Source organism: Bacillus rossius, chromosome 10, assembly GCF_032445375.1.
Source record: "Bacillus rossius redtenbacheri isolate Brsri chromosome 10, Brsri_v3, whole genome shotgun sequence".
Classification (NCBI taxonomy): Eukaryota; Metazoa; Arthropoda; class Insecta; order Phasmatodea; family Bacillidae; genus Bacillus; species Bacillus rossius.
Window position 1 is genome coordinate 44065676 of NC_086337.1, and position 14184 is coordinate 44079859.

Sequence of the window (14184 nt, forward strand, 5' to 3'; positions counted from 1 at the left end):
ACTTTCATGAAGATGGTACGAGAAATCATAAAATTCAGAATATACCACCAAATATTTAAGTTCTCTGAAAATATTGATTTTGTTTTTAAGTGCACGCACATAAAATGTACATAACATGTGATTTTTAGTTTATTGTGCAATTGAAACAACAAACCTATTAATTTTGTTTACCATTTAAATGTTGTACCAGAAACAACAGAGTATGTATCATTTGAAAATGTATTCGAGCATTAACAGTTTTCTATTTTATTTGCTCCAGAGCTAAGTTTATATAAAAAAAGGTACTTACTGTATACCACAATAAGTTAAATAAATTTAAGATAAATAATTTAGTATACATTAAATAAGACTATGACACATAAACTCTTGCCTAAATAATGATCTTGACCTGAAGTTATTCCAAGTGTTTGTCTTTATTTAACACCATAACTAACAGCTTACAGCTCAATTATGCAATTTTAGGTTAATCAAAAATAATATTTATTTTTCATAATGGCACTAAGCAAAATAGAATGTAGAAATGCATAAAATCTACAATATATGGGCAGAAAGTGATGGTTCACACATTTCAAGTATAAGTACTTGTATTTTACTTAGTTTTTCTAACAAACTAAGTAATACAAAATCACATTGACTGTTAAATATGTTTTAAAAATACCAACACAGCATTTTTACAATTATAACATACTTTATTTTAACAAGGTAAAAGTAGAGAAAGATTATTTTTAAATAAAGTAAGGCCCAACAGTACTTGGAACTTTTTATTTAACTACACCTATGAATAATCACCTATATTATGATTGGCCACCCACAAGATTAAAGGAAAACTCAAATGCCATTGGCATATTATTTCTGCTCTCGACAATGATGCGACTGATGACATCAACAAATTGAGAATCAGTCATGTAAAAATTGCTTTAATCCAACGGCAGAAAAATGTTTTAAATTTAAATTGTGTCACAAAAAAATTCTCTATAGATATAGTAATTAATTTTATGTGGTGTTGTGGGTTAGTTACTATGTATAAACCTTGAATTACTGTTTTCCAAATATCAAATAATTTTCAATTAGCCAGAAATTTTACTCTCTGTTCTTTTAGTTTACTAAGCTATCTACGAGACTACCAAACTTTGACACAAGAAATAAAATAATGTGAAAAAACAAAAAAAACACGTTCCCATTTAACTAAAATTTCTTATGACTACATTTAGGTGGATAACTAAGATTGAAATTTAAATACTGACATATTCTAACATTTTTTTTTCACAACAAAATGGTGCTAATGAGTACAAATGTGAGAAATGGAAATAAAACTTTTAAAGGTTTGATGAATCATGTGGCAAAGTTCCTTTTGACACCATTGTCTTTCAGTTTCCCTTGAAACAGTTTACCAATTACATTTACAAAAATATTTATTCAAATTCTTCAAATTTTACTTTTTCAACAAAAACTGTTAAGTAGCTAGGTATTTCATACATATATACTTCAAAATAGACAGAAAATATGGTACAATGTTGAATTATTCTAAAGAAAACTTTAAAAAAATTACTAAAAAAAATGAAAAAAAAAGTTTTTTTTTTTAAATTTAAATCTACTTGTTACAAAATAGTCCATACAACAATAACAATAACTGCTTTTATTTTCAAAAATCTGTGAGTTAAATTTTAATGATACAACATAAAACTGAACATGTGAAACATAAAACAATTCAATTTCACATCCTTACCCCTGCATGCATTTCTGGAAGTTTACATGCTAAAAAGCATTTTAAGGTCATTCAGAGATAGTTTGTTACTTCCAATTTTGTGAGCACCACTTAGTACATTCTCAGCAACACTTAATTTTGAATCCTGAAGCATTTTGATTCTCTGCTCAATCGTGTCTTCACACACAAATTTGTAGATATGCACATCTTTCTTCTGTCCAAAGCGGTAGATCCTGTCACAGGCCTGTGACTCCAGTTGTGGATTCCAGTGGAGGTCGAAAAGAAAAAGATGGTTTGCACCAACAAGGTTCAAACCAACACCACCAGCTGTAAGGGATAAGAGCAGCACTTTGGCCCCACGGGATGCCTGGTTGAAATCTGATACTATGGCCATCCTTTCCTTTACCGGCACTGCTCCAGTCAACCTGGCACACGAAAGTCCATGCATTTCCAAATGATTGCCAACAATATCCAACATTGTGGTCCACTGGGAGACTATAATTGCTTTATCTCCACTATCCACAATTTTTTCTTGAAGTTTCTCCATCATTACTCTCATCTTTGAACTCACTCTGTCCCTCTGAAACACAGGGTTTTCTAAACTAAGAATGTTAGTTTTCACTTCAGAGTTACTCGAAGACCCTGGATTGTTTTCCAGCCCCAAGTTTCCAAACTGTGCCAAAAGGTCTATGTCCGTACCATCGTCATCTTCAATGCCATCGACCTCGCACACATCTTTTTCAAGCATCGCAGTGATGAGCGAGGGGTGGCAACACAGCTGACGTAGGCGTAGAAGCAGAACAAGGATTTCAAATGATTTGATGTCTGGCATACTCGCCAGTTTCTGTTGCCATGCTGCAATCTCCCTGTTCTGTTTGGAATGACTGCTGGAGTACACTGGCCCATACCTACTTTCCATGGTCTGCTCCCTTTCTGACCTCTGATGTAAAAACTGGGCAAACAAAGTCTTGGAAAATACCAGAACCTTCTGATAAACTTCAAACTCATCATCGTCCAGACGAACATGTATCAACTGATTATGTTTCTCTGGCAAGTTTTTGATTGACCCCTTTTCTTGTAGCTGGGCTTTAGTCCGCCTGAGCATGATGGAGTTCACGACCGTGTTCAGCCGCTGCAGACCCGATGCATTCTTATTGTCGACCCACCTACGCCACACAAGGTAGTCATCAAAGGGTGAGCAACGAAGGAACTTCAGGAGGGCATAAAAGTCAAGTTCCTTGTTGTGGATGGGAGTTCCAGTGAGCGCCCAACGGTTGCGAGCGCTCAAGAGAGAGACAGCTATGGATGTCTGGCTCTTGTGATTGCGAACAACATGAGCTTCGTCCAGGATTATACGTTCCCATTTCACTTGAAAGAGATTCCCTTTCTTGGTCGCAATTTTGTGGGATGTGTTTGTGTTCCCCCTCTCTTTAGGCAATATCCCAGCCTCCGTGCGCACAATATTATAGGTTGTTATGACGATATCTTTCTTTGCCAGTTGTCTTGGCCTTTGCCTATTTTGACCGTGGTACACTTCCACTTCCAGTAGCCCACGCCTACATTTAGCATGAACTTCTTCTTCCCACTGGTTCAACAAACTAGCTGGGCACACAACTAGTGTCCCTCCCTTTACAAACTTATTTTTACGCGAAAGCCAGTTCTCTTTATTTGGTTCCACATCACTGTCATCACTAGAATCCTCCACATCTGGCTTTTCTTGTTTTGATTTCATAACTAGAGATATCATGGTAAGAGTTTTTCCCAAGCCCATATCATCAGCCAACACACCCCCACGAGGATTCTGTGTCTCACGCCACGTAAGCCATGCCAAAGCCCTTTTCTGGTGTGGCATCAGTTGTATGCCAGTCTTCAATCCATTCGGGTCATCAGCCAGTGTCTCCTCAGAAGGACACGACTTAATGGAACCATGAAGCTGCTCCAGGGCATCATTAGTAAGAGACCTCTCAACCCTTAGTGCTTCCAGCGCCTTTGTTCCTGGTGGAACAACACGTGGCTGTTGAGGAAACGAAGCCTGAGGAAAAGGTTTATTCAACTGTGATGATGCTGAGCCACTCCAAGCCTTAGGTAATGAAGCATTATTTAATATAATGCTCTGCAAATCACGCCTCATTTGCCTGATTTCCTTTTCATACAGTTCAATTTGCATCTGAAGTCTGGCACCATTGTCTGGAAGAGCAGCCAGATTTGATGTTCTTAAAACTGTTTTCATCTTATCTCGTTCCTTCATTAATGTGGACATTTTCTCTTGTAGTTCATGCTCTTTGGTTGAACTTGCAGAACAATCATCTGTATCAGAAATCACAATTTCATCACTGTTAATTACTGAAGTGGTCTTTGTGGGAAATATTGAACTGTGCGTGGCAGCATTATTCTTAACACCACTCTTTGTACCTGTACTTGTTACACTATTATGAGGAACTTTAGGCAAGATCTGTATGGCATTGCTAGCGTCATGAATTAAGGATGGTGATACACAATCTTCAGAACTCTGCTGGGTACCAAACGAAGTTTTGGTCTTGCTAACCACAGATTCCTTCACACAACTGTCACCTGAAACCAGTCCCTTGCCTGTTATGTTAGAACTCAATGCTGCAGATGAAGGACAAAAACCTTTAGTTACTTTTGATTGCGTTTGAGAGTCAACATTTGTCGAATGATGCTTTGGAGCACTGTCTTGGAGATCCTGATGCAAGAAATTTTGCGTATTTGAATTAGGTTTTTTTTTAATATTAACAAAATTTGGATTGGTAGGATTTTCACAGTCACTGCTTTCCAGATGATCTTTGGAAGAACTTAGCACAGACATCACTGCCGGCAATGGTTCTGAATTTTCTTTGACTGCCTCCTCATCTGTAACATAAATGGCAACAGCTAATAGTATTTACTGAATTACATATATTAAACTAATCATACACAAAAATTATACTAAATTATTATAAATTCCAGTAGTTTACATTGTAAAATAAAATGGATATTTTAAATATTTAGAATTCTAATTAATAGTTTTAAGAATACTTCTGGCAGTATGTAAAAAATACTGAGTGGATTTTGTTTACTGCATTATGACCCGTATTTATAAGAGATGCTTCAAATATTTTTTATGGGTGTCAATGTTTTGATGCTACAAACATCAAGAGACTTGGAAGGAATCAGCCAAGGTCTTTAATGCAAGGAACCAATTTAATATTTTCTGGAGGGTTTTAACAAACTACGGAATACATAAATCAAGATGGGTGGACCAAGATTCAAATCAAGGTTCTCCAGAATAAAAGTTTAGCGTTCAATCACTATGCCACCTCACACTGTATATTTGGACATGGAAAACTTAACCTATTAAATATAATTATTTATTTTTAATTAACATTACCTGATTTTCAGAACTGGTAGTATACAGTATGTTTTTATCATAAATGATTTCCATTTAATTAATTTGTGTTTCACTATATAAAATTTAAGTCATGGTTCTTAAAATAACTAAAATAAACTTACACAACTTACGAAACGATACTTTTTTACTGTTTGTAAGCTACACATAACTATTTACATTTCTATAAAGTCAATGTTCAGTAATATGTACCAGTGTGTTGACGTCGACCCAAGTGTCTCCTCGGCTCCTTCAGGCCGTTATGCCTCGTCAACGTCCTCCCTTTTCCCCCCCAGTGAACCCCAGTGTGTGCATCGGCTAGGGACGCACCCGCGTGCGCCCTAGCACGCCAGTGTTATGTAAATATTTCTATGTGTATATATTTCTTTCTCAATGACAGCGACTTCGTTTAAGTGTGTAAATAGTGTAACTGTTATGTATGTATTAACTATCGGCAACTATCGTGTAATTCTTGTAAACGTATCGCAGTGTCTGTATGTAAGCGCGGCCTGGCGCTCATCCGCGTCGCGAGGGGTGGCGCTCTCCCACGCCGGCCGATTTCCCCTCCACTCCCCCGCAGCCCGCGCGCGACGGCCGCGGACGAGCGGGGGAGAGCAGTAGTTGAACTCAGGACTCGAGCAGCGGCGGACGTGCGCTCCGCTCCGCGCTGATCGCGAGACGGGTGTCGAGCTCACGGTCCGGCGACTCAGCCGTAGGACGAGCATCTTTCGCAGCAGCCGTGCTGCCCACGACGAGCCGCCCACGCGAGTGGGTGCCTGAGTTGCGAGTACGTAAGTTACGTCACGCATCACGTATTACGGGACGCGTAAGCTTCGTTACGTGTCGCAGAACATTCGCAGACGTTACGAGTCAGTACGTAGGGGCCGCGCACGCGTCACGTGCCATTACAACATAGTTGACTATCAGGAACTTTGTTACGTGGATAAAAGCCGGTACGCGTCGGGACGAGTGGGCCGTACGAGACGGTCACCGGGAGTCCGGGTCATCGTGGGAGAGGCGCGCAACCCGCGACGGATCTGCCAGGCCGCGGCAAGCTCTCTGAACGCAATAAAAGAGCTCGTGAACCGATTAACAGCGAGTGGTCCTTTCGATCTACCTGTCACTCTACCTCACCATCCCTCCAGGTCCCACATTTCCAGGTCCCGGCCACGTCGGCCTGGACCCACACCTCTCCGACGAGAGCAGTACGGGCATAACGGACGTCAGTGTATATAAGTATATACTTCAGGTGTCACTTCGGAACTGATGATTCAGGTTACTGTATATTTGGAATCCCAATATATGTTAGTAAACATAGGGTCCTTTAAATATTCTTTCCAAAAATAATGATTCACTAAATGTATTTAATTGTGGTAAAAATGCAATAAAAATATTATATCTATATATATATATATATATATATATATATATATCTATATCTATCTATCTATATATATATATATATATATATATATATATATATAACTATTACTAACATTTATTTTATAATTTGTTTCAATGTTTTTGAGAAGCCAAATATTTAACTTCTTACACCAAAAAAACTGTTTTATGACCCACAGAAGAAAACATTGAGTGGTGTTATTTGGTCTATTCACCATCTACTTTACAAGACAATAGGTGTTATTGTTTAGTTTTATCCACATATTAATAAAAAACATTCAACATTCAGTAAGAATTTAGAAGAAAAAAAAAGTGTTTCCATCTCATTTGCACGTTAAATCTGCTAACTGTTTTTCTATGGAAATATAAAATTTCCTAGGTTTCACAAAATTATTGTTTGTAAGTTTTTAATTTATTGATGTCACTTGGGGTTCCAGTTCATGGCAAAAAAGTTCACCCTATTTCTCCACTCCCAGGTCTGTTTACTCCAAAATTTCTTGGCTCTATTCAAGTTTACTACCTCATTCTGAAACAATAATTTTTTACAAGTGAATTTTTTTTTAATACATGTTTCATTTACAACATAAAATCCTTCATACTTATTCACATATATACCATACATGGATGGCACACCATTTGACATTCAAGCACTACGTAATTCCAATACCTAGGAGATTGCAGTCATGGCAAATGAGAAAAAAAAAAAAAAACTATAACATGGTCGTATTATTTGTGTTCTGTTATCAATCTACAACTATTTATAACACAAAATTGTGATTAAATCGTCTCTACATTACCTTGCAATTAAGTGTATGCAGACGTGAAAGTATTGTCATCAAATTAACGCTACATGAAAACTAAGAGAGCGAAAGCTCTTTACCCGCCTACCAAATAGGTGAGGGTTTTTAATACTTGTGTTTTCTTTTTCATGTTTTATTATATTGTTGGTGTGATTTGTTCCATATAACACACCCAAGTATTAAAACATTTCCTGTACTCTTGATCCTAATGGCATAATACTGTATACATTGATCTTTTGAAATTTGATGCTTGATGTTATAATTTAATACATGGAAATATCCTGCGAAAAGAGAGGCTTCTGGGAAATAAGGTAAACTATTATCAAAGTGAAAGATTAAATATTTATAAAATACTTTTCCCTAAAGCCCAAAATACAACACTGGCCTTACTATTGGTCGAAAATAAAGTAGAAGAAATATATTATGTCATAAAAATTGGCCACTGATAACAAATTGTATTGCTGAATTATAGTATATAGTGTGTAATATTGGTAACAGCAAAATCCAAAGTACCACCGTGAAAAAAAAAAGGACAAATGATAGTATGAGATTTGGAGCAATCATGGAATGAGGAGTAGAGAATTAATACGCAGAACTAAAGATTTTATGAAGTGAATAAATAATTATACAATAAGTAGCAAGTAGTATTAAAAAATTAATTGGATATGTGTGGAAATAAGTGTAGCAGTTACAAGGGAAGAGCAAAATGTATGGATGTGTAATTGTAGTAAACAGGAAAGCGATAGTTTTTATTTCAGGATGCAGTAAAATTAAGTGGAGAAATAGCAATTTTTTTGTATACATTTAATATCTTGTCACACTCCAGACCGGTGGCTAGCATGTTTCATTAACACCTGCAGAAATAAATTAGGCGATGAAAATTATTTAAGTTCCAGAAAAAATGCTGTTACTGTCGTCGATTGGTTTTGGAAATAATGTTTCTCAGACACAAACTGGTATTAACATATTTTTTATTAATACTTGAATAAAATTCACAGTCCACGTGGCGGCAATCTTTCGACCACAAAAGCCAGTAGGTACATGTAGAGTATACATTTTCGCACATAACGCCTTCATAGACTCCAAAAACAAACACGTCAACTGTTCACACGTACCGAAGGATGAATTTTACAAAATAGTTCGCAATTATGCCCCATTGTTGCACACAAACTCACGTACAAGCCGAAGGACTCGTCCTTCAAAAACAAAAATGAAGTTCACTCTATCCTAAATACCAGAGACTGTGGCCAAAAAATTCTAGTTAAGTTCCAAAAATTAAAAAAGGTTGATTATATCAGGTAGTGCCCAGACCACAGCCGCGAAACACTCTCTTCAAATAATTAATATATTATTTTTGAGACACCGCCCGACACACGACATACCGGCACCTCGTACAGACTGACTAACGAGACTACGTTCAACTGCGTACCACCCGAAGAAAGTGGCAGGTGCATGATCTCTCCAGTCAATCAAGGCAAATCCCTCACAAGAATATAGCAGTACACAAATTTCCTGCCTCTCGCTCCGAGGCTTTTCCAGCAAAAATTAAGACAAGCAAATAATCATAGATTCTAGGGACATACTTTTTAACCGATATCAAAAACATCTTTAAAAAATACCAGCCAATACTGGCAAACGGCAACAGCACCAATTCCTTTCTCAAAGCTACCTAACTCTCCTTCTTTCTCTGAGCATTACGCACCAGGCAAAATATGGCACCTGCTCACCTTCCGACAAAGAATCATGGTGAGAACAAAAGTACAAAAGAATATTACGTTAGCCCACCCATTTACAAACAAAGCAAAAACAATACTTAAAAAAATATGTTAAAAAACACTGAGAAGAACATAGCTCTATCCGCCCGCCCGGGACAACAACAGCCTAAGTCATTCCACGCAAATACTGCAATTTCCAACCAAGTTTTAATATTTTACAAGAGAATGAGCAGTCATAACATTAGAGCAGTTACAAGGTGACCTACATACATGTGTTTACTATAAATAAAAATTAAATTTACTGTGTGAACCATCGTACAGGTTGTCTCAGGGCCTCTCAAAGCCCCTAAAGTGTTGTTTTCATGGAGTATTTCGGTAAGTATGTAGAGTCGCGGTATTTGCAAAAAAAATATACTAAAAATCCGAAAATACTTTTATTCTATGCTCTTTCACTTCCTCTTTTCAAATCAACCGGCAGAGATAAGAAATTCCAAATACTTTAGGAGATATCGAATTTTTTAATTTTCACCACAATACCTGTGTATTCATGCGGCAATGAGCATTGTTTCTGGTTTACGAGTATCTATTATGTTTCTTATTGGACAATTTTGTCACGTGACAGTTCCGTGATTGGCCAGTATTCAAATGAACCAATACGTGATTATTTATTTATTAATGTTCCGTCGGAGGTATCGCGACGTAGGTGAACGACTACATCATTTCCTTCTAATGGCAAAGGAAATGTACCCACCTCCAACTTAGGTGGGTTTTTAACGTTTCTAATTTTAAAGTCTTATTTTTTATTTGGATATTGTTGCGCAAGTAATAAGTAACAAAATTTTTTTACGTGAGTTGTTAATGTTCATCATTTGTCCGGGTTTGTTAGGTCAGATCAGTTACATTAAAAATACTTTAAAACTAAAGAACCATTGAAATTAAATCATATTATTTTTAATGTACGCTTAGTTTAAAAGTATTCATAATGTAACTGACCTGACCTAATCGACCATTTTAGTTCATACTGTTCATCCTTTGTCCCGGTCTATTTGGTCAGGTCAGTTACATTATAAATATTTTAAAACTAAACAGCCATTAAAATTAATTCACATTATTTTTTATGTCCGCTTAGTTTGAAAGTATTAATAATGTAACTGACCTGACCTAATCGACCATTTTATTTATTACGCATTTACGAACACACGGCAAAATAACAAAAATGGTTACGATCGAATGGATGTACAGGTGTTGTATTGCAAAATTAAAAAATTCGATATCTCCTTAAGTATTTGGAATTTCTTATCTCCGCCGGTTTTAATGAAAAGAGGAAGTGAAAGAGCATATAATAAAAGTAATATCAAATTTTTAGAATTTTTTTTCCCGCAAATACCGCTAATTTTAGTTACCGACGAAATATCACACCAGAGTAATATGATTCGGAATATGCTGTGCGTACAGAACGTGTCCCAATCTACAACTGTGAGTAACAAAACCACCAACATCTGACGTGACACCATGTTACACTCATTTATTTGCCATTATTCAACATAAATTTACGTTGACAATCTAAACACTAACTTAAAACTAGTTTCAATGTGTGTTTGAAAAATAATTGTGATTACGGTTAAGAATTAATATAACTAAAACAATATACATAGAAGCCAAAAAATTTGTAAAATCTTTTTAGTATAAAAAAATGGGGGGGGGGGGGGGGGGGATCATCATGACCTCTAGCAACAGGGCCCACAGATTGATGTGGGGGGCCTGCCTTTGTTCAATGGTAATGATAGAGCTGATATATAGGGACCTTCCTAAAAGTATAGAGGATAGACTTTCAATTAAAAATTAAATTACCGAGCAAACTATCGTACAGGTTGTCCCAGGGCCTCTCAAAGCCTCCAAAGTGTTGTTTTCATGTTTTCACCTGTATATATCTTTACATCACCATATAGTAGGGATATCAAAGTTGTTACCAAGGCTGTGCTGAAGTAATTAAGACCTCTACATTCTCATGGTATAAGCTGGGAAATGGGCATTTTGGACTAGGAATATTCACATGCTTGGTTTGAAAAGATACTGTTTGTTGAGAAAATTAAATTAGTGTGCACAATATAACAAATAGAGCGGGATTTTAGTATTTAATACTGTTATTGTTCCGTATCACATATCCAAGTTTATCCCTTGATCCAGATGCCATGATCCTGTACATTTTGATCCTGTGGTACATTATGCTTGCTGTTTTAATTTAATGCAACAAAAGATCAACATAACAAAAACTGTGATGTAACAATGAATTATGATAGCATTATCAAATCAAATAAAAAACAAAAAATGAATTTTTTCACTTTCTAACATTGTTTATATTGTAATATTTTTGTTTTGTCCAGGATCTTGAGACGTACTAAATTAAAACAGCAGGTAAATATGTAGTTGCGCGGTATTTGCGAAAAAAAATGTTAAAAATCCGAAAATACTTTTATTCTATGCTCTTTAACTTCCTCTTTTCATTAAAAGCGGCGGAGGTAAGAAATCCAAAATACTTTCGGAGATATCGAATTTTTAAATTTCATCATATGCAGTTGAGCGGTATTTGCGAAAAAAAAAAAAAATGTTAAAAATCAGAAAATACCTTTAGTACATGCTCTTCAACTTCCTCTTTTCATTAATCGCGGCGGAGATAAAAAATTCCAAATACTTTAGGAGATATCGAATTTTTAAATTTCATCACAATTATAGCAGTGCGATGTGGCTTTCACCATTGTTTCTTGTTTACGAGCATCTATTTTTTTTATTGGATAATGATGTCACATGATTGTTCGTGATAGGCCAGAATTCAAATTAACCAATACGTGATTATTTACTTCATTTATTGTTTAAAACAGTATTTAATTACTGCCTCCAACTTAGGTGAGTTTTTAACGTTTCTAATTTTAAAGTCTTATTTTTTATTGTTGCGCAAGTAATAAGTAACAAAAAAATTTTACGTGAGTTGTTTCTGTTCATCCTTTGTCCTGGTTTGTTAGGTCAGGTCAGTTACATTATAAATACTTTAAAACTAAAGAACCATTGAAATAATTTCATATTATTTTTAATGTACGCTTAGTTTCAAAGTATTTATAATGTAACTGGCCTGACCTAATTGACCATTTTCATTAATTAGGCATTCACAAACACACGGCAACATAAAAAATGGCGACGGTCAAATGATAAACACAGGTCTTGTATGCAAAATAAGAACGGCGATATCTCCTAAAGTATTTGGAATTTCTTATCTCCGCCGCTTTTAATGAAAAGAGGAAGTTGAAGAGCATCTAATAAAAGTATTTTCGGACTTTTAACATTTTTTTTTGCAAATACCGCTCAACTACATATGATGAAATTTAAAAATTCGATATCTGCTAAAGTATTTGGAATTTATTACCTCCGCCACTTTTAATGGAAAGAGGAAGTTGAAGAGCGTCTAATAAAGGTATTTTCTCATTTTTAACATTTTTTTTTTTCGCAAATACCGCTCAACTACATATTTACCAAACAGCAAGCACAATGTACCACAGGATCAATACCTAATACAGGATTTTGGCATCAGAATCGAAGGATTAACTTGGTTACGTGATACAGAACAGTTACCTATTCTGTACTTGAATAGGTAGATCTGAAGTATAGAACATGAAACTGTGGAAAACATCAATTCGGTATCGTGTCCTATACTAGAACTTAAGTATAGAACACGATACTATGGAAAATATTACTTTGGTATTGCCTCCTATAGTAAGTAGAGTATATAACTAGATACTGTGTGAAATATTACTTCGGTATCATGTCCTATACTGTAATAGGTAGGGCTGTAGTATAGAATACAATATATGAGATAGGGTGATAGAGACACATGGTTTATGTAAATAAGCATGTGCATGTTCCACGCCAAAACCCCCCATATTCCTGCACTTGTCCCGTAAGAATGTAGGGGTTGTAATGACAGCACCGCCATGTTGGTGACGTTTATGTTGTTAAAGTTAAAGTATCGGGATCTAGACAACTCCCAGCCACAATTAGGCAGCATAACATTAAAAATTATTGGAGTTTGCTTAAAGATAACATCAACCAAAAGTAAAGCGTAACGGTGTTTAAAAATAACTAAACATAAAATTCGTTAAACACATTAACTCACCTTCGTCATCACTACTTATGACTTGTACTTTCTTTTTTCTGCGCATAATTGAAATGTCAACCTGTTTATTATATGGTATTGGTCTCTCTTCAAATTCATCTTCACTATTTTCAACGATATTACTATCGCTGTCTTCAGATTCAGATATAATATCTTTAACTTGGTACAAAGAAAATGAATCTGCGTGGGCAGCCATCAGTTATTTGTCTTAATGTTAGACTATTAAAGTAAAAAGGAACATTTCACGTTCAAGCGTACTAGTATGTAATAATTTACTCAGTTAACTTGCGCGTCACAAACAACTTGCCGTAACACTATTAAATTATTTAAACAATAAACAACCGTTTAAATTTTGAACTTACAAACAAAAGAAATACACACGATGCTTGCAACGTTACAACACCAAAATAATACAACCATTCCAAATTATGAATTGTGAGACAAACATCATAGCCAATAGTAAAGAAACAAACTTAAATTATAATGCTGAACAAACATAAGCTTTTAAAAGTTGAGAAAAACAAAGCAGAATAATTTTTTCAAAAAGAAAAGTGTCTGTTCTGAAGTTTGAGTTGATTATACACATTGGTTATCCTTCGATTCGCACAGACCGCTATGGCACATCAGCGCTTCCTTTTGTCTATGGCTTCGACAGTAGAGGTGAATTGTTCGGGTGTAATCGGGCAGGGACAGAACTTGATGTACATCTTAGGCTTCCCGTAAGCACACGGAAAGTCAGTGCAGTCTTATGTACGCCCGATACCACCGACATTTCGATTGTCGCCCAAACGGCAATTGACTATCTAATTTCTAAAATGTGTTATGTTAATTAAACCAGCAATAATAAAAGTTATTACGGGCAAAGCCCGGCCTGGCCTCTCCTCCTCCTAGAACTGAACCCGTGAGGGTGTACTAGGATCATTACTTTGTTCTTATCAACCAAGCATGCGATAGTAATAATAAGACAATGTTGTATCAGCAATGAAAACTAATGACGTCGTACCTCCTGTGGC

General features: G+C 35.9%; 1 protein-coding gene across 1 annotated transcript; it reads right to left on the bottom strand.

Annotated features, from left to right (window-relative positions):
* Nucleotides 1-1621: 1621 nt before the first annotated feature.
* On the bottom strand, nt 1622-13529 carry LOC134536036 (transcription termination factor 2). The gene is made up of 2 exons (XM_063375551.1): nt 13172-13529; nt 1622-4576 (listed from the first exon to the last, which is right to left on the bottom strand). Exons 1-2 carry the CDS (start codon nt 13365-13367, stop codon nt 1749-1751), a joined length of 3024 nt encoding a protein of 1007 aa, XP_063231621.1. The 5' UTR covers nt 13368-13529; the 3' UTR covers nt 1622-1748.
* Nucleotides 13530-14184: the final 655 nt, after the last annotated feature.